At 41.1% G+C, this 20,886-nt stretch overlaps 1 protein-coding gene across 1 annotated transcript in view; it reads left to right on the top strand.

The window, feature by feature from the left end:
* veph1 (ventricular zone expressed PH domain-containing 1) overlaps positions 1–16,400 on the top strand; it is an 84,500-nt gene extending 68,100 nt beyond the window's left edge. The window contains exons 13-15 of the mRNA XM_072461262.1: positions 12,270–12,409; positions 15,255–15,308; positions 16,046–16,400. Of these exons, the coding sequence (XP_072317363.1) occupies positions 12,270–12,409; positions 15,255–15,308; positions 16,046–16,228 (377 nt within the window). The 3' untranslated portion in view covers positions 16,229–16,400. The remainder of the gene's footprint in view (positions 1–12,269; positions 12,410–15,254; positions 15,309–16,045) is intronic.
* The last annotated feature ends 4,486 nt before the right edge of the window (positions 16,401–20,886 follow it).

The following is a 20,886-nucleotide window of genomic DNA, read 5'->3' as shown; positions in this document are numbered from 1 at the left end:
CCAAAAAGCAGAGAATGTGTATTTTGTCCCCAATGCAAGTTCAACTTAACTCATGACACTATCCAAAACTTTCTAAACTAATCAAAATAATATACGTCCACTTCTATTGTTCTGTCAGCTCACAGTCACAGTTTGTTCATTTTGGCTTTCATACAGAAACATTTTCAAAAACAGATTGCATATGGTCTTTGGACACAGTTTTACTACTAGACCCCACTATTCACTACAAATGTATATCTGCAAATGTCTTAGCGCAGAAACTATTAGAAGGGAGAATGTGTGATGTTTGGAGGGTTTCCCACTTCTATAACTCAATGATCGTAAGTGCATTTGGATATTACAGTAAATGACGATACGATTTTACCTTTTAAAGTCCATAACGTTCATGCTCCTATCTTAAAAGGGGAGATATTACGTAAATCCAACTTTAATGAGCTTTTAATCTTGTTTCAACAGTGTTTTCTCATCATTAGTTTACACAAAGTTGTTTTCTTCTTCCTGCATGTTTGAGTAATCCTGTATTGTCCTAAGGCAATGTTTCTGTTTTCACACATTATTCCCTTGTTTGGAAAATCCAGAATGAAATCTCTCAATATCTTATCGATATCAGTCTGTTCACTCTGTAATCTTGGTGAGTTCAGATGAGAGTGATTGACAGGTGGATTAGCCATAAGCGGATAAGCGTGGTCCGTCTGTATCAGAACAAGCATGGAATCAATTCAATTCAATTTATTTTTGTAACGCCCAAAATCACAACAACAGTTGCCTCTGAGGGCGACAGTAAAAAACTGATTAAACAATGTCCGTGGGTTCCAGAGTCCTCTGTCCTTAGACCCTCCTTCTCGGCCAGGAAAAACTACTAAAAACCTCCTTGGTAAAAAGTAGAAACCTGGAGGAGTTCCAGAGTGAAGGAGATATCCGACTCTCACAGATGCTTCACCAGGAGAAGAGCATCTGGGTCCACAAGTCATCAATGGGTCTATCTCACTCCCTCAGGTTTCGAGGGAAGTGAGAAAAAGAAAAGGCAATGAACAGATTGCAAGTGGAATTAAGTACTAAATATTGTTTTTATATATTAGGTAGTCAGAAGCAGAGGATAGTGCTCAAGCTGCCATACTTCCCCCACAGTTGCTCCTAGGGCAGCGTAGCTGAAACTGCAAGTTTTTAATTTCTGTTCTGAACTGGCCTGACCATAAGCGAGAATCAATGAGAAATGATCGATGACCAATAAAGTAGATCGCACGATACGGTTTGAGTTTGACTCGAAGCACAACTGAGGGCGCGTGACCAGACTCTCTATTGAATTATTGAATCAACACAGAGATTAGAGCAATTTAGAGTTGCCAATATTACCTCAGACGGTGGGAGGAAGTCGGAGAACCCGGAGAACACCCACGATAACACAGGGAGATAGATTCTTACCAGAAGTACAACATCAGACATCTCAACTTGCAATTATTTAGCCTTTAGCTCAGACACCAGTTTTACAAGCCAATTATTATCTCAAATAAAATGCTAGAAGGTTTATACACTCAACAATGACATTAACAAGGCTTTGAACTCAAATAAGTGTGCTCGATGAGTTGATACTAGCCCAAATGTTCTAGATTATTCAGAACTTGTGTTAAATTTGGGCTAATGCTAATGGCTATAAGAAAAAATACATGAGAGTGACTCCAGGGTCCTTCAAATCTTACAAAGCCGAGTTGCTAAATGATCGATAGCATGAATTCGAAAGCCACATCTACTAATGTATGTGTCTATAACAGTGTTTCACGCCCCCTTTTTTAAATGTGCATTTTGAAGTATTGCATAAGTAACGGGAGATGGAAACGCCAAATATCGCATTTAGAACCCTTCATTCGCATAAAAGTTTTTCGCTTGTGGTGGGTTTTGTTTTCTGTGCATAAAGTTAAAGCATATTATGAAAGGTGAAAATATTTTACTCCCATCCACGTGAGCGTTGGACTGCAGACCTGCACCAGACGGAGCGGACACAGGTGATGAACAGACAGAATAATCCACATGAGCCCCACATGAGCCCCTCAGGTTGGTTTGTCCCAAATCCTCCAGAAAAGCAGAGCTAACAAACATTGCTTGAAGCTCAGGCTAAAAACAAATGTGTGGGTCAACTGTAAGTTGCCCAGAAACACATATGCTCTGTTTAATCTTTATTAGAGGAGAAACTCGGGGATAGTTTATGTTTGTCCAACATTACACATTCAGGGTCCGTTCTTTTCAGCGTAATATTTGAGCACAAATAGAGGCAGCAGCTGTTTGTTTGTTTGGTATTAAAGTGTTTTAACAACCTGGACATGACAACAAAGTACACAACTAACAGCTAATTAACAAACAAAGTTAATGTCTAGCAAAGCTAAACCAAGCAGACTGTGCATGGTGCGCCCTCTGCAGGACTAAACTCTCATTTGTTGGTCGCTTTACTTATGCAAGATAATATAGATAATATGCACATTTTGTAAGGGTGGAAACACTTAACACTCACTATGAAGAGGCGGGGCTTATCAGTTCTGTAGTTTTGAACAGGAACTCAATGGACCGGTTACTATTACTAAGCCGTTTTAGATCACTGTTGCGGTTTACAAAATCTACTAACGTCACAATTGAATACTAAGTACTTGGAAAAAGCACAACATGTCTCCTTTAATATTTAACAGGGAGTAGATTTTCTAGCATTTGGCTTCAGAGACTTTTTTACAGCATGTTGTAGCTGCTCACATTTTAATGAGAGAAAGTTGAAGTATTTTCCATATTAAAACGAAGGTGGAGGTGGTTGTTAGTGAAGCTCCTGACGCTTTATGCCACTGGAATGTCTTTGAACTGCTCAGTGTAATGGGCGGGTGCTGGAGCTGGAAGTGTGCACAGGTCTCTGCAGCACGAGCTCGTTGTTTGTGTGAAGTTTCCTACATCATAATGACAGTTGTTTGGGTGTTATTCCCCCTTTTACGAGTGTTGAAGTGTGGCTACTGTTTTCACTTGTGCATTTGAGTTTAAAGACCACAATCTGTTTCTGTGTCAGTGGTTACATTCAATCAATAGTGATGTTACAGGGGGAAATACTCGGTGTCTTCTGAAAAAAGTGCATAAATCTGTCATTATCTCACTATCATCAAAGTGCATATTTTAGTTAGAAAAAAGGATAATATTGCAGTTTTGGTTGCTTTAGAGCAGGGGTGTCCAAACTTTTTTCACAAAGGGTCGCATTTTGAAACTTATATGGAGCAGAGGGCCACAAACAACCCAAACATGTCTATTTTTTTTTAAATTTGACATAGTAACTAAGACTTGGAACATTAATATTATGTTGGTATAACATCGAAATGCTTCAATCTCTCCAATTTTACAGTAAAAACTACTACTTTTTGTTGTTTGGACCAACTTAGCAGGAAGCCGGAGGGCCGACAAAAATTGGTCTGCGGGCCGCATTTGGCCCCCGGGCCTTAGTTTGGACATGCCTGCTTTAGAGGTATGCAAAGGTCAAATATCTGTATTCAAAATTTTTAAAAATAACAAGACATTTACATTTTAAGGATTTTTCAGGGCTTCATGTGACGGGTCAGTGTAGCATTAAATAGGGGTGAGAGCATAGAAGACATTCAGCAATTTGTCAATACACTTAGTTCTGGGGCAGTCTGTACAGAGCCTGGCATATGTGCTGCTAATTAGACCAATTGACTACCGGGCAGCACAGTGGTAACGCTTGTTACCACTGTGCTGCCCGGTAGTCAAGTCATAGCTGCCCTGGGGCTGACTGACAGAGATATGGCTCTTTTTCTGCTCCAGTGGTGTTTATATCAGTCATATGGTCACACAGCCGAAGCAATAGAAGTATCTGGACTTCAACTGAGCTACTGCTGTCCACAAAATATTTAGAATCTTAAAATGTAAGTCTATACAGTACATCGGAAGTATGTTGTGCAAACGATTATGTGCAACTAGCTGTGTTATAAACGTTGTTCCCTCATCAAGAACGTTCCTGGAATTGCATTTAGCTTCATTCACGCTAGTTTTTCTGAATCCTGTTTGGTAGGCCCTTTACTTTCTGAGCCTCAGAAAACATGCTGTTACAAATTTCCCAGTTTTGTGATCATACGTCGAGCTCCGAGATCTTCGCGCTGTTTTTAAGTCCATAAATCATCTCCTGACTGAACATGAAGCTTCTGCAGTCAGGCTGCATTCATCACAACTGTGTTTACATTAGAATGCCAAGGCAAGCTAGCTTTTGTCTGTCTCCTCTTTGTAATGTCAGAAAAACAAATACTGCAAGGTAAAATGAAGTATACCTTACCCCCACGCTTCATAATCATTCTTACATGTTTAGTAATCTTGTAACAAATATGAAACACATTTGCACTTCTCAGGGGATAGAGCATGACATTTTCCATAAAACTGTCAGCAAGCATAAAGTACTGTGTGCAATCCATTCAGGGCAAATGGTGGCCTTGTCATTCTTGAGCCAATTACTGCAAACAGTCCCCACATACTCTGAGCGATTACAGCTCTTGCAACGTGTACATTTGTCATATTTGGTTGGCATCTGACCTTTTTGGCTGCACAGCAGTTTCTGGATGGATTTCATTTGAGTAAAAAACGATCACTTTGACATTGCGGTTTAAAGTACCTGACAGAATATTTGCATGCGAAAAGGTGAGATTTTGATGAATAGTTGTATGCATCTACAGCTTCTCTAACTGCCTGACGTCAGCGTGTCTTTGTGGAGGTTGTGTGGAGCCGCCGCGGCCTGAGGCGAGCAGCGCGTCCTTTTTCCAGGTGTCTCCATCAAAGCCAAGACTCTGGACGAGACAGTGATTTATTATTCATCACACATGTTTATTTTTGCGCAAAATGGACACATCTTTAACTGGATAAGCCGACAAGCCCGATGAGGTTTGACGCAGACAGTTAGCACTCTCACCTCAGTCACTGCCAGAAGATGCTGGGTTTGGTTCATGTAGTTTTCTCGTTCTGCACAACAGGCTGAACTATTCTTGATCTTCACTATTGAGAGAAGGGATCCTGGGCACTGTGGTCTTATTGCTTCCTAACATTTGAGATAAAACTAAAAGATAACTAGCTTAACTACTACCACTAATATCACAAGTATGTTTAGCATGTTTGTACAGGGTTAGCAGGTTGTATACATTGTAAACCACATTGAGACCATATAGTGAAATGTTTTTCACAACCAAAGGCCAGAGCAGGTTTTCTTGTCATGAAAAAGCTAACAACAACTAGCATGCTAACAGTCAACTTCCTGCTTCTCGGAGAATAAAATGCTCTAAAAGCAGACAGCACACTGCGGTCTCATTTGACCCTAAAGCTGGGTTTACACTGCGTTATTTGGTACGATTTTAAAATGTCCCAAATGAGTCCCAAACTCACACTGTGCGTTTGACCCTCATACGAGGAGAGCCCGAGCTCACGACGGAGCTGACCTGCTCACACTGTACTGTGCAGCTCTGAGGACACGTCTGTGGTCTACTATCATCTCACACAGTGCAGTGCTCTCTTAACTTCAGCGCTGCCTTGTTTAAAGCCAGAGGCGTTTGCCCCAGAACTTTTCTGGCTTTTGTGTGTGGTCATTTGTTCAGAAAGCGTGTCAGACGTCCCAGTTTACTTCGCTGTTTCCGGCTCTGCTCCAGCCTCTCAGAGCGATGTTTACTGCCGTCTGCAGCTGTATTTGAGCGTTCTCACTCAGGACTCACAACATGTCTGAAGTCCCTGACTGTATGATCTGAAGTCGTGTGCTCATCATGAGCACGGAACACACGCACCGAGGAGCCGGAATTCTACCCAATTTTGAAAATATAGTAACTAAAATCTGCACAGTATGAGCCCAGCTTCTAATGTACAGTATCTGTACTTGATCAGACAAAAACAGATTTAACTTTATTACATGAAAATAATTGGGAACACCAATCATTTCCTTTCCTTCACATTGTCTAATTGAAAAACTTTCACCTAGTATGTGACAAGCGTTACAAAATCACACTTTCTGGATGATAAAGTAAAGTTAAAGGGCCTGAAAAGAACCTGGCTTTATTTTATTCTAGTCAAGATAAATGCTCTTAACATCAGCCACATGAGAAAAAAAAAGAGATCGAGCATTTTTTTGAAAAACAACTAATAGAGATGCTGCAGCCAGGGACACCAGCTTCCATCCAATCAAGCACCTCTGTCCCTAAGAATCATGGGAAAACTGCCTGACTATTGGGTACACAACCCCAGTATCCTAGCGCCTCTTAACAGTTCACTGGATCAATCAGCTCCAGTCCTATCGGTGCTCCTAACAGTTCATGGAGTCAGACTTTCACCGCTTTGCTTCTCTGCGCTCGCATCCGTGTGTCTGTTCAGAACCGGAGCGCCGCTCACACAAACAGAGACACAAATGTGGAAATGATCCTGTACTCTATGTGCCGAGTAAACAAGGCGCATGCACAGGTCGTATCTTAACAAGGGAGGAAAGTGTGCTGCTCCGTGGCAGAGAGGAAAGCACGCGTGTGCTCCACGTGAGCAACCCCCGGCGCCATGAGTCATGAGAATCCAGCTCTCGACCATTTGCTGCAATGTCCTTCCCCAGTCTCAGCTCAGTTTCATGCTGCACTGTTCTCTCTAATAAAGCCTACAGGCAAAACAATCCTTTGAAAGTTTAGTGCTCATATTTGACCCCATGACATTAGCGGTTCTCCTTTGCATCGTGCGTACGCACCGTAACACGTGGTACAATTTCACTGCTTACAGAACACAGACTGTAGCCCAGGGGTCATCCACCTTTTTAGGGCCAAGGGCTACTTTATGAGCGAGTGCTACTTTATGAGCGAGGGCTACTTTAGGAGCGGGGGCTACTTTATGAGTGAGGGCTACTTTAAAGAGCGAGGGCTTCTTTATGCGTGAGGACTACCTGTTCAATTAGCCTAAATGTGCCTATAACATTCGTAACCAAATTACCAGTATATAACTATTAAACTGCGAGTAACTATTTGATAAATGTGCATATGTGGGGCATTTATGTGTATTTATCATGTATTTTGGAATTAAAAAATCTTAATTCACATTTTGAACCAGTGAGTGATGTTTAAAAGAAAATCAGGAAATACGAGAGCTTTGTACTAAATCTAGCGCCAACTCATTCAATGAGTGAATTCAAGTAACTGTCAAAATACAAGCAAAAGTGCAAAGCAAATATTAGAATAATATAGTCTTCATTGAAATTTGAGAATTTAACCTTTGGCTTTGTTTAGACCTGGTTCAGTCCTGGGTGAGTCCTGGTTTGGGTCAGACCTGGTTCAGTCCTGTGTGAGTCCTGGTTTGGGTCAGACTTGGTTCAGTCCTGGGTGAGTCCTGGTTTAAACTTTAGTCCTGAGTTAGACCTGGTTTAGTTCTGGGCTGGTCCTGGTCTGATAGTGGTCCCGTCCTGGTCCGACAGCTCCTCCTCTTCTCTCTGTATCAGCCTGCTCCTGACATTCTTAAAGATATTGTCTCCTTTTTGCTTGTCTTTAAATAAAAACATTGCTGACACAATCTAAACACTTTTCTTTCCTGTGTGTCGAGCTGCAGATCCAGCGCTCATGTAGGATGCGTCACTTTAGGTTTTGCGTCTTTAGCGGCTCGTAACTACGTGCATACTTTGAGTATTTAAAAGAATGAAAGGTGATATGGAGCTGGTTGTCTCCGTTGCGGTCTCTACGTCCCGCTCTCATAAGAAACGAGAACGCTTTGGCGGAGCTGTTCTAAATTTAGAACAGGTCCAAAGGTGCAACTGAGAGGGACCCAGCGGGCACCCAGGGGCCCATGGGCACCATGTTGGTGACCCCTGCTGTAGAGAATAAGTACCAAGAGCACATCAATGGACATTCATTTAGTCTATATGAAATAAGTTGCTTCTGCCTAAATTTTAAAACATTTAATTAATTAAGGATAGGATGAAGAGCATCTGAGATCTGACACCGCAATACTTATTTTGTTCTTTTTTTTACATTAAAGTACCGGTATCAGAGATCTGACAAAATACTGAATCAATAAGCAGAATCCATACATCCTTAACCACAACCGTCCCAGACAGTTGCCTCCATCATGGGGCACATAGTGGGAGGAGCTTGATGAGAACCATGTGGAACCAGCTGCCTGAGGCCACCCCCGACAGTTGTTTCTGTGTCTTACTCCATTCTGTAGCTCAGATATTGCATCAGCGGGAAGGTCAACACTTGTTTCTGACTCATGGTTCACAATCAGGTACAGGCCCTTTAACTACAAAACCAGACAGATAAAAACACTTCCAGAAGCCCTTCACTTAAAAGAATAAAAGTATAATTCTCTTCCTGTTTCTCATAAGTTAGCTTCCTTACATAATTAACATGTTACTAATACTCATTGACTGACTCACGTTTCCTCCTCCACATCTGCACTCCCTCAGAGGAACACTCACAGCTTAGTCACAATCTGACTCTGTTTTGTGTCGGAAATCCTCGTAAAGCAGCAGATAAGGAGCATCTTTGTGGGCTGGAAGTAGATAAAAGTGCATCGGTCAAGTATGTTTACCCACAGTCCCAAGACAAAGAGTATGTTTCCAATCAGGCAGTGCAGGAGTCCCCCACAATCCCCGACAAGAAACAAGATGTCTTTGTTCACCGCGCTGGAAAAAAGCTCGAATCAAGATCATGTTCGCGCTAGCTTGACCCGCATTTGCATGTAATGTTGAGCGTATGTCCAGAGCAACAGAGAAAGAGGGAAAATAGTGCAAGGAAAAGTGTAAACTATTGACTAAAGCCTGAAAGATCTCCAAGTATGTAATTGTATTTGAGTTATATGCGCTTGTACAATGAAGAGGTGTCATTTTACATCGGCTACAGTGCTTGTTTTTGTTCCCACAGCCGTCACTTTTTGCGAAGTTTGGGTTCATTTGAGATTTTGTTAATGACTATTTAATGGCCAATGTGTGTGTGAAAGGCTCTGGTTTGATTTTAAGTCTTCGGGGAGGCAGAGCTGGTTAAATCGTCATATATAAACATTGATAACTGCTGAAGATAAGGCATAAAGAACAAAAACACATAAACATATACTTTTAGCTTTTTGCTCATGATTTTCTGATTCCTTGCAGCTCATAATTAGTTCTGATTTGAGCCCATTTTAGTCCTGGTGTGGACTTTATGCTAGGTTTACAATACCATATTGATAGGTCGATACTGACAGGGGAATTGAAATGTATTGACGCTCGTGCAGCATTCTCGATACTCAAAATGCGGCAAAAAATACTGTTAAAATCTTTAAATACATCGTGTAGAGTTTAGGCTTTCTGCAGATATGTTTAATATTTGTATTTGTTCAAGCTAAGGTAAAACATATTTATAGTTTCAATGCATATTATTTCAAAACTCATTGGATACTTGCGATAGTATTACTCGTATCGGATATAATCAATCATCTCTGGTGTCGTCCATCACATCTTTTGAGTTTAGTCCAGTTTAGAGTGTTGGCCTTTCACAATTCTTTATTATTATAACAACTTAGTCATTCAAGCATTTTCTTGATGTTGTACTGATCATTGACATTTGAGCTGAGGATGATGAAATTAATAACTTCTTTTACTCATTAATGATACTATTGATCATTTTAAAAGGTTTAGTGAGATTCTTTTGCTTTTGAGTTTGTGTCAGTGTGTAACATTAAAGAGCCTGTTTGTTACCACGAGTGACACTTTTCTCTATTTGCACTTTAAATTCCATTTGGCACTTTGATAACACACTGTACTTTAAGCATCAAATTGCTCTTTCAAAAAGTCAAAATTTATTGAAATGAAATATTTATTGAAGTCATGTCTGTCCTTTTTTATCCCATTTTTAGATCTGGCGCACAGGGGCACTTTAATTGAAGCCGTCTGTCCTGGAGAGAAAAGGGAGACAAATGAAATGATTAGGCCAATTGGATATGTGCAATATTTGTGTTTACTCACTTCCTCTGTTCTTGTGTCCAGGAGTCAAAGGATTCCCTCTTCTTCTATATTTTGTTTTATGGCGAGTGGCACTCAACATTTAAGTGCATTTCCTCCATGTACTGTTTGCGTCTTACTTGGGGTTGTATACATCTTGTGCTCACCCCGCCCAGACCATCTCAAAAAGTCCTTATTCAGCAGAATGTGCATTCCCTTCCCCTTAGTATCTGGTGTAGTTCTTCCCCTGTGACATCTTTAACATCCAGAAAAGTCCTCGCTTCTATTCGTTCCGACCTTCCCTTCCCCTTCCACAAGCACAATTTATGACCATAACGATGAAGGCCAATGATTTTTTCATCCACAGAGATGGAATCTTTGCTCTCTTTTGTTTCTTCAACATTTTCCACACATTCCTTAACTTTCTTCACAGCTTTAGCATACTACAATTCGTTTTCAGACCTCACTTTACACACTTTCCCCTCAAGTTTTCTCCTCGGGCAGTTCATAGTTCCCACTCGATGATTCCCATTGCAGCGCTTTCCACCTCCTCACACTTCTCAAATTTACAATCATTCTTTCCACATATTGCACATCTTCTCTTCCTTCTACACACTGCGGCAACAAGCCCATATTTCTGACAGGAGTAACACCGGAGCTCTTTCAAAAGCCTGAGCTGGATCACTTAGATAATCCAGGTCAACTTTCTCCGGTAATGACTCACCAAAATAGGCCGCTCTCTCATTCTGGTCACAAATCGAGTCAACATTTTAACCTCACAGACATTAGCAACACTCAAAAACATATTTTCGTCCAACAGAGTACAGATTCAAACACCTCACACTATCTTCAGGGCGATATCTCTGACTTTTATTTGTGCAGTCAATCATCACCATTTTACTCCTTGTAATCTTGACTGACTTTCACATCTCCACCACCCGAACAACATCTCCTCACAGCAATCATTCCAACCACATACTTTCAATCAACAATTCACATATTTACAAGTTTCTCTCAAGGAAGACTCATCCTTTCTTTTCCTCTGATCTTTAAGTAACTCCACTTTCAATTCAACACTCTGACTCCATTTCTTTCCTCCACGCGCTTTAGACATCCGACCCTCAAAACCTCGAGCATTGACTCTGAGCATGAGCCTCTAGCGCCGCGCGTCCTCCAACGACCACAGCTCTCTCTGACTCTTTGTCAACTGCGTTTCAGTCCCGCAAAGGGTTCCCTCTGGAAACGAGCTCCCTTATAAGGGTTTCCGGCTGGACCAAGGCAGAGGATGTGTGGGGGAGCGTGATGGGGCTGGCACAGGGGTTTAAGGGTTTTTATCATTGTTACATGTTGCTTTGAGGGTTTTATGTATATGTTTGTGTATAGTTAAATGGGTATGGGTTTATTTGTTTTTATGAAGGTTTTAGTATGTTTTATGAGCCAGTGATGATGCTAACATCCCTGTAAATCATTCCTAGATTTACCCAACTGTATAAACAGGATAAAAGGCGCCTGGAACATCATTCCTTGTTCTGCTGCTGGAGAAGAAACAGCTCCTTGACTCACTTAACTCCAACCGCTAAAGTCCAGCCTACGTTACACAGCGGCATGAAGTAGTTTCAATATTATCGGGGTATTCGAACAATATTTCACACACAACAAAATTTGTTTGAGTGCGAGTGTGAAGAGGATAGTCTAACAAAATGACCAAACTGATTGAGAAACACATGAGTTTAAACTTGGTCAGCTGTATCTGTCCGCATGCTAAAGAGTGCGTTCACTTGTACCTTTTTGGTCCTGGTTTTCGCCCGGTTTAAGCCAGATCGTGAACTTAGTTTGGTCTTGTACTAGTACTAGGATGTAACGATATACACAGCTCATGGTACGATATTATCACAATATTAATTTCATATTTATTTGCGATATTGTGGAGCCGAAATACTACTTCTTCCCTTTAAAAATTCCTCGACAAGGGTTTGTGAGAATCATTACTGTCATATCCTATAATTAAGATAGAAAAGTGCTTCAAAACGGTTATTTCTTCATGTTGTAGCAAAGAATCATGGTCTATGTAGTTCCTTATGATATTTGTAGCTGTTACTGCAACAAAACCATGAATTTAAACAAAGGAGCTTATAATACTATATTATTGAGACTTTAGTACTGAATTAGTCCTAGTGAAGTCCAGATTTTGTTCCGGGTTTAGTTCCAGTTTAGTCCCAATTTTCTCTTATTTTTTCTGATTATTGGTGTGTCCCTGCAGAGCTACTGTAGGATGTTATAATTCCGTCAGTTGTCAGTTTAACATGTTTTTTTGTTGTCTTTTCAGGTGTGAATCAGGATGGACAGCCGCTGATAGAAGGAAAATTAAAGGAGAAGCAGATAAGATGGAGATTTATCAAGCGATGGAAGACACGCTATTTCACTCTGGCCGGGAACCAGCTCCTCTTCCGCAAGGGAGGCAAATCAGTACGTCAGCACAGCAGTATTTGTCTCTCTATTGGAATACTGGACAGGAGTTCTTTTCAACAACAAAACATATAACAGAACATGACACAAAGAGAGAAACTATAAATAAATGAATAATAAATAAATGCTCACGACATAAAATGACCATCGTGTAAGTCCCATTTAGTCTGGTTTTCTTTCAATTTGAGTCCAAAAGGGTCTCATCATTTGGGTCCCGTCCTTGATCTTTGCTGTGGTTTGTGTCTTTTTTTTTTGGTGATGGCCTTTGTCCCTTCAAGTGTGTTCCAAAAGTATCCATTTATTGTGTCCATGGCAGGAGTTTTGAGGCCCTGATACACAGTTCTGAAGTCCAGTTGGATGCTCAAAACAATCCGCAGAGCTTTGATTATCTCAATATCCAAAACACAGGCCACTTGGCAACTACAGTTTCACCCTTTTTGAAAATTGGAGGATTTTTGGTCCCGCAGGCTTTATGAGACAGAACAGTGCAGACTGGGAAGTTTCCTTTTGATGACTTCCTGTAATTTTAAACTTTTATTTTTGAAAATTTAACGAAAGTAAAATTATACTAAATATTGACCACAGGTGCCACCAAACTAATTCATAATTAGAGAAAGAGAATAAAACAATCATATATATGCATCTATTCACTTTGGAGCACATCATGACGGCACCAGGGCCAGTCCTAACATTCATGAAGCCTGTTTTTGTGGGAATTGGAATGCTTGTTTAAGGCTTCTTTATTTAATACTTGCTTTCTGAAACTCTCCAAGTGCTTAACCCCTCATTTCAAAAAGTCCAGAGTTGGCCTAGCTTTGTACATCTCATTTCAACTGTGATGAAAGTGGTGGAAATCCAATGTCATGTGGAGAACCCCAGTCTGTGGGGGGGCTCAGGGGGGACTCCCAAGGCCAGTCCATGAGTCAGACCCTCCCCACCACCGTGAGTCCAGGCAGATGCAATTACGCACAAGTAGCACACAAAAGGACAATACGCAGAGAATGAACGTTCCTATTATTACCAAACAATAGCCTTTTTTGGAGAGGCCACAAGTTGAACGCCTCCTGAGTCAGAAAACTGGCAACTTGTTCAGACACGGTTTGCACGTAACGGCATATTAGTTCGGCCGTGGTTTTAGGGATCACAGATGATAATAAGACACATTCTCCTTTGTTTCGCTGCACCATTTTGTTGTGTTGAGTAGCAAAATGTTCCCTTTAACTGGGACCAGACGCAAAGTGCTAAACAAAGACCAGATCTGGGCCGCTTTTGGCAAAGGGTCGTTACGGGAAACAGAGGATAGAAGACTTTTTACATACTGTTTATTTATACACCAGAACAAACAAGGCAAGTCCAAATGAATCAACCACAGATGAGGAAAGTTTTTAATAAAAGCGCGGCGTTTTGCAACAAAACAAAGCTCTTTTAATTTACGATTAGTCAGGAACGTCCACTCCACTCAAGCCCGGGACAGAGAGGATGTGGAAAGTCAGTTTGAGGCACACGTTTGTAGTTTAAAGAAGACATTATGCTTTTTCCCCAAGGTACTTAGCACTAAACGATAACATCAGCAGACCATCATCTCATATTTTGTTCTTTGTAAACAGCAATATTGATCTAAAAATGTTTCGTAACAGAAACAGGTCCATGACTTCCTGTTCGACACCTGCAGTTATGAAGCTCCGCCTCTTCATAGTCACATTTCACTGTAACAAGCAACATATTGTCATTTACATGTTTTAAAAGCATCTACGTTACATTTTAGAACTCTACATGTGTCACTCTGAGTTTTCATTTTTCAAATAATCACAAGTAAGTACAGGGATGTGGGCGGGGATAGGGGATAGGTGAAAACAGAAGTTGTCTGAGCAGGACGATACAGGATCAACTCAAACATGCAGGAATCAATCATGAGTAAACTAATGATGAGGAAACACTGTACAAGCTCATTCAAGTTTTACACGTTTATGAAAAGTATTAAACTCAAAGGACTAAATATTGGGTGAAACACAGACGTGACGATGAAAGCTTTTATTCTGACGTCCCACAGGATGTGACTATGAGGAGTTCAGACGAAGGTGACGCTGAGTAAAAGCCACTTATACTATCGTTTTGCAGGTGGGGGAGCGTGTATGCGTTATTTGGCAACACTGAATCGACTAAACATAATCGGGAGAGACAGACATAACGAATGAGACATTAAGAGGACAAACTCAGACCCGGTTGTGATGTGATGAAGGGAGAAAAGAAGTTTGTCACGGTGAGGCCCAGACACTAGTGGTAGAGGCGAGATGGAGAAGTGATTGGTCCAAGGGTAAAAGAAACTTGTTTGCGATTGTCTGGTCATGGAATATCGGTCTTAAAGTGGAAATGACTTAGACTTTTCCCATGAACTCGTACTAAAAGCTTTCTTCCCATTTGCTCTCTCTTTCCACATTTTGAATATAAGTCGAGCGTACTTATCGTAACTTAATCTTCTTAGCTTGCAATGGTACTTTGAGTGTTTTGTAACTTTTGTCTGTTTGTGTGGTTTTTGTTGATGTCTTGCACATGTCTTTCAAACCAGTGTGGGGGTTTTAACTGCAAGTGGCAAATAAACTAAACTTGGAACATGAAACTACTTATAACTCTGTAAGTAATCTGTGATATCTATTGAGAATGTTGTGGTGATTAGGCCCGGGCTTCTCAAACAGAACCCATTCAGTGCAAGGATCGAGTCCCGTGCGTCAGCTTTAAACGCACAATCGTGATCTCTTTCCCGTGTAGTTTTGAAACTTAAACCTCAAACCTAAAGATGTGAAGTCTGAATAAAGATTGATCTTGAATTGTGTTTTGTTTTTCACAGAAAGACGAGATGGATGACATTCCTATTGAGCTGAGTAAGGTCCAAAGTGTAAAGGTAATATGCTTTATAGAGACATTGTTGTTTTGCAAAGGAGAACATGCAAAGTACATGAAAAAGAACAAGCAAAATGATGAATACGTGACAAGCAGCATCTTATTGTTTTAGCATTTTCTCTACTTTATTGAGTCCTAATGCCAGGGACATACCGTTTGGGCCTTATAAACCACAAGAGCCAAACCACACATTTACAAAACGGCTTCTCAATTCACCAAACCTCTCGAGTCATTTGCAAAACACCGAATCCAATTCCAGATCTGGAGTTTTGACAGTTATTATTGGCTCTCTGTCAAACTATCATAGCTGCGTTTGGCACTCCGAGCGACTGCTAAGCTTGAGCCGGAGCTGTTTTAAAGACACATTGTACGAAAAGATCTTTGTACGCATTATATAACCTTTTATTCATAACATATTTACAATTTCCATCAGACTATTAAAGGGATGAAAGCTTTGAGTCTTACCTGTAGTAAGTATCGTGATGTTGATGCCAAAGTGTTTTGTATTATATGAAACTTAACTTTGACGTATGTTGTGTTTAGCGTATTATCTTTGCTCCGCCCTGCAATAAATTAAATATAGGTGTAACTGAACTAAAATATACAAAATCTGTCGAAATTTGATCAAAAACGGCTTTCTTTTTTATTTCAAGTACCTCAAGTCAGTGTGGATACATTGATATTTTGGTATCGGCCCGTTTGACTCTGGAGTGATTTTGTGGTGCCGCTGTCCCGCAGGTGGTGGCGAGGAAGCGTCGGGACAGGGGTCTGCCGCGGGCCTTCGAGATCTTCACTGACAGTAAGACCTACGTGCTCAAAGCTCAGGACCAGAAACACGCCGAGGAGTGGCTGCAGTGCATCAACGTGGCAGTGGTCCAGGCCCGAGAGAGGGAGAGCCGCGAGGCCACCACGTACCTATGAGCGCCGGCCAACTGCGCAACCCTAGCAACGAGACCGGGGCAGCGCGGCAACAGGGCGGTGTCCAAGCACGGGGTCAGGAAGCGCCCTCAAACTGTCAACGTTCATCTGAACAGTCAGCTCCAACGCAAGGATGAAGAAATAAGGAAAGGCAGTTTTAAGTCTCTAGTAACGAGAAGGTGGGCGGTTCCTCCATGTGTGAGGGACCGGCGCTGGTCAGAAAGTCCATTGGAGCAGATGGCAATGGCAGCCATGTTTCCGTCTGTGTGCCCCTGGGCAGCTGTGGCTACTAGGGTTGAAAATGTTGGGAATTTTCAATGTGTTTTGTCCGGTATTTTTGGGGGAATTGACGTGAATATAATTTTGAAACAATGAAAGTCAGTTACAGCCCCTTTAAAGATGTGTGCTTTCAGAATCAGAAAGATTAACATCAAATTTGTTGTTGTCATAGTTACAACAAGTATGACAGGGGATGGACTTGTTCTAAGAGTCTATGTCACCTGGTGTTTTGTCTGTGTCTCAAACATCCTCAAACTGATGAAGATCAGTCACATCTGTGTCTTTGGGGTCACACACAAAACAAATGACAGTTTAGTGACCTCTCAAATATAACAAAGAGACACCATAGTCCCAAGTTAAACAGTGACACTAAAGAGGAGGACGGTAGGACTGATGTCACTGAGACACACAGTAAACCCTTCAGGAGAATCTGCCTTCAAAACACAAGTCTCTGTTTTTAGAAGATGCATTTATTGCGCTAATTGTCTGTAATTGAGTGCGTTTGGGAGTTATATAATCAAAAATCCTGTATAATTGTTCAAACAAGTAGGAAGTGATTGATATTTAGGGGCAAAATGTGCGAAAAAACATAATTTATAATAGGCCTTTAAATGCCCTTTTACAACCCTAGAAGCTACAAATATATTTTACCTCCACCAAGTTTGAACAGGGCAAAAAGCGGTCGTCTTTAGTGCTTTGTGAAGCTTGTCAAACTTGTAACGCACAATATAAATCCAAGTCATTACTCAGTTTCAATGATTCAACATTTTCTCTAAAAGTTGCACAATATGATGATCAAACACACATTTGCTAAAGGTGCACAATGGAAGAGCCAAACACTTGAAAAAGCATGTTCACCGGCGGCAGTGGAAACAGGGGCAACAGGGACGACGGAGGAGCTGACCTCGCAGCAATAACAAGAGCCCCGTTTCCTCGGCGCGGGAAGGACGGGCGCGTAATGGGCTGCAGATGTCCCGCGCACCATCACGTACGGGCGCACACATGTAGCACTGGCACCACCGCTCCCCCCTCCAGTGTAAACAACGGGAAAACAAAGCAGCAGATCTTTGTGGACAAATACTGGGACTTCCACAACCATAAACTGAAAGCCCAGTGGAACCCAACTGCCCCAGCATCAAATCTCACATTTCCCCTGTTTCGCAATCTAACTACTCCACTTTGGCTATTTTTGGGGTCGACATCTGAAGCAATCCATCCTGTGTTTTACGACTTAGAGCTTAGTCATGGCCTGTCGGATTTCAGAAGAAACACTGGGGTTTGAATGAATCGTTCCTTGCGGGTTTTCATATCAGTGCCAGTTTCAACATATTGAGTCAAGAAGGATGGTGTTTGGAGAGCCAGGGGCCAGAGCGGCTCCAGGAGCAGACACGGCTCTCTGTTGTTTTATTTGGATTTGATTTAGAATTATTCAAACTGACTGGACCTGACCAACTGAAGCCTGTGGCCGCTCACCTGAAGAACAACCAGTCAACTTTGGTTGTAAAAAGGCCTTAATGATGATAATGAATGTCTTGTTTGTCCGTGCACACATTTCAACACAAAAATATCACTAAATGAATGTAAAAGCTGCACTGTGTGACTCCTTTGGTGCTGCTTTGCCTGGAATGTTCCACAGTTTGGCATGAAGCTTATTTATTTCCATGGAGACGGGCAGGTCATGGTGCGAGATGGGCTGAAGCTGACTGTACGAAGAATATATGCATTTGTGAACAATAAACCATCTGTAATTGAATAAATGCGTGTTAGATCAGCTTAAGGCCGTGCTGTGGAACATTCCGGGCTAAACCGTATCTAGTACATGGTAGTGACTGCATTTCCACTGGCCCAGGTTCTCACACACTTTGGAACTTTGCTACGTTTCATGGTGGAATGTGTCTCCAAGCTCGGGGCCAGAGGTCTGCTACATGAGCGGCTGACGCCATCCAAACACCACTCACGTTTCTTTGTAAATACAACCTAACTCGTGCCTAAATTACACTTTTTAATCATTAGGCCAATCTCAAAAAGACATTTAGTGGCCTCATTTTCTTTATGTGTTTCTCTTTTCTGTTATTTTGCTCAGCATGTCGTGTAAGTGCCATCACTGGATAAAATAGCAGTTTATCAAGATCAAGTCGGCGTTTGGTGAGACATTATTTATTATTTTCTGTCATATTTTGCGTCTGCATTCTCTCTTATCCAACCGCCTGGCTCTAAAGCCTTCCCGGAGCCGAAAGCGAGCCCGGCAGTAATTCACGACAGGGGAGATGCTTTTAGCACCGTCCCGATTCACGCCAAAGTGAACCAGTCGAAACGTGGCTTAACTTTCTATTCAAGGTGCAATATGTTTTTCGTCAGTTTAACTCAAATGAATTTAGGTGGTGTAGAACCTTCTGACCGCTGCTGACATGACTTCTGACAGCTGTTGGACGCCTTTAGTTGCTGTATTTGACTAGATGAATATTAACCCATGACTTTGAGGCTGTTCCGGTCACAGTTATAGACTAAACAAGCCCTTTCCCAGTGGCTTAAGTTTCCATGTTTGGATTTGGTGACCGTGGCGTGGAGATTGCCCCCTGCACCGTCCAACCCACATCTGCCACTTCACATCACAGTATTTACACGTTAACCAATTAGTGCAGTTTTTTTTTTACATGTATGACCTACATGTGCGTGACCTATGCACCTGTACAGAGGTTAAATTACCCCAAACACTCCTCAAATGCCACTCCATTTACCGTAAGAGAACCCAGCGATCGACTCGGCATCTGTTTGTCGTGGAATAATCTTACAGACAGCCACTTTGAGCTTCCGTACACAATTGCATATGTTAACATTCATAGCCTGAAGTTTAAAGGTTATAATGACACTTCTGGGGGCTGACAGCTATTGTTTTAACACGATTTAATGACTGTAAATCTCCAGACGTGCTGATACCGTTTAGATGAGTGTAGTCGGTGGTAGTGAAGTAATACTACGGCATGTAGGGATGGTCCGATGTGGATTTCTTTTGTTTCTTTTTTGCTGATATCGATAGCCGATATTTGGCTTGCTGCTGAGGCCAATAACTGATATTTGTTGATACCAATATTTTGTGTTTTTGCCCACAAATTTAATGAAATTGTTGAAATTATAACTCACTTTGAATGTATTTATTTGGGATATAAAGTCATTAGTTGCGTGAACGTACAGCCTTATTTTGAACTAATTCCGCTTCTATTTTCATTTTTAGTCATGATCATTGACACTTTTCCTCAGTCAGTGTTCATACATCAATATAATGGCATAGATCAGTTAGTTACTGGATCTAATAGAGCACAATAAATGGCTGTCATGATATTTAAGAGTAGAAGATGGATTGTTGCACTTTTAGATGTGATATTTACAAACGCACTAGACGGTTAATTTATTTTTAAATTAATTGCTAAAACAATAACCAATAAAATGGCTGACTCACATGATTTCTACTGTATTAATATGAATTAAACATGTTTTTTTTTCTTCTTGTAAGTGGCTTTCTTCCCATACAAACACGTGAAAATGGGAGAGCTTTAAAAAATATCTGCACATTGTATTTATGATATGTCAAGGTTAAAGGTGCAAATGTAATGTATGCAACCAAAATATAACAATTCTGCTTCCGAGTGCAGTATTTTGTAGTGAACTAGAAAGTCAACGGCAGAAAAGCAGAAGAGGTTTGTGATCCTGATAAACAGACCCACAATCCATCTCTGTGCCGCCCCAAAGGGTCTGAGGGTCTTGTTTCCCCCACACAGGGCCCTTACACTGAACAGTCTGAACAGTCTGGCAACACATGAGTAGGCTTCATTTTAAAGTATTCCATATGTACTGCCAAAGAAGCCAAATATATGTCATTCCATCTCTTTCCACAGTCTGTCTGATCTGACAAAGACACAAATTCACACATCATCTCAGGTGTCCAACTTTTAGAAACACTAATGACTTTGTTATCTCTCCTCATTAGTTAAGCCACAAAAATAAACTAGATAAACAATGCTAGTGGAGTAAGGCCAACAGCGGCACCCGGTGGTGGAAATGCATATGAAAACGTACTGAACATGAATGGATTTAAGATTATACTGTACATTTTGCCTATTTGTCTCAAGTTTGACAATTTAGGTGAAGTGTATGATCCTTCTTTAGAAAATGTGTAATTTTCCTGAAAGTGCCATTGACTAGTGTAAATAGACCATGAATTACCACAGGTTCTAATTTAGATTATCATTCATCTGCACTTGAAGCCACATGGAAACTTAATTTTAGCCAATATTGTTTTAACATTCAGAGAACATGACTCCGGTCAGTTTTCATTACATTCTGGATCATTTAAAAAAAAAAAAGCAAATCATGCCCCGAAAACA

Source organism: Eucyclogobius newberryi, unplaced genomic scaffold, assembly GCF_026437365.1.
Source record: "Eucyclogobius newberryi isolate DKJ021-1_F unplaced genomic scaffold, fEucNew1.0.hap1 SCAF_10, whole genome shotgun sequence".
NCBI classification, from domain to species: Eukaryota; Metazoa; Chordata; class Actinopteri; order Gobiiformes; family Gobiidae; genus Eucyclogobius; species Eucyclogobius newberryi.
Note: the sequence above shows the minus strand (reverse complement) of the source record. Positions and strands in the feature narration are given on the sequence as shown.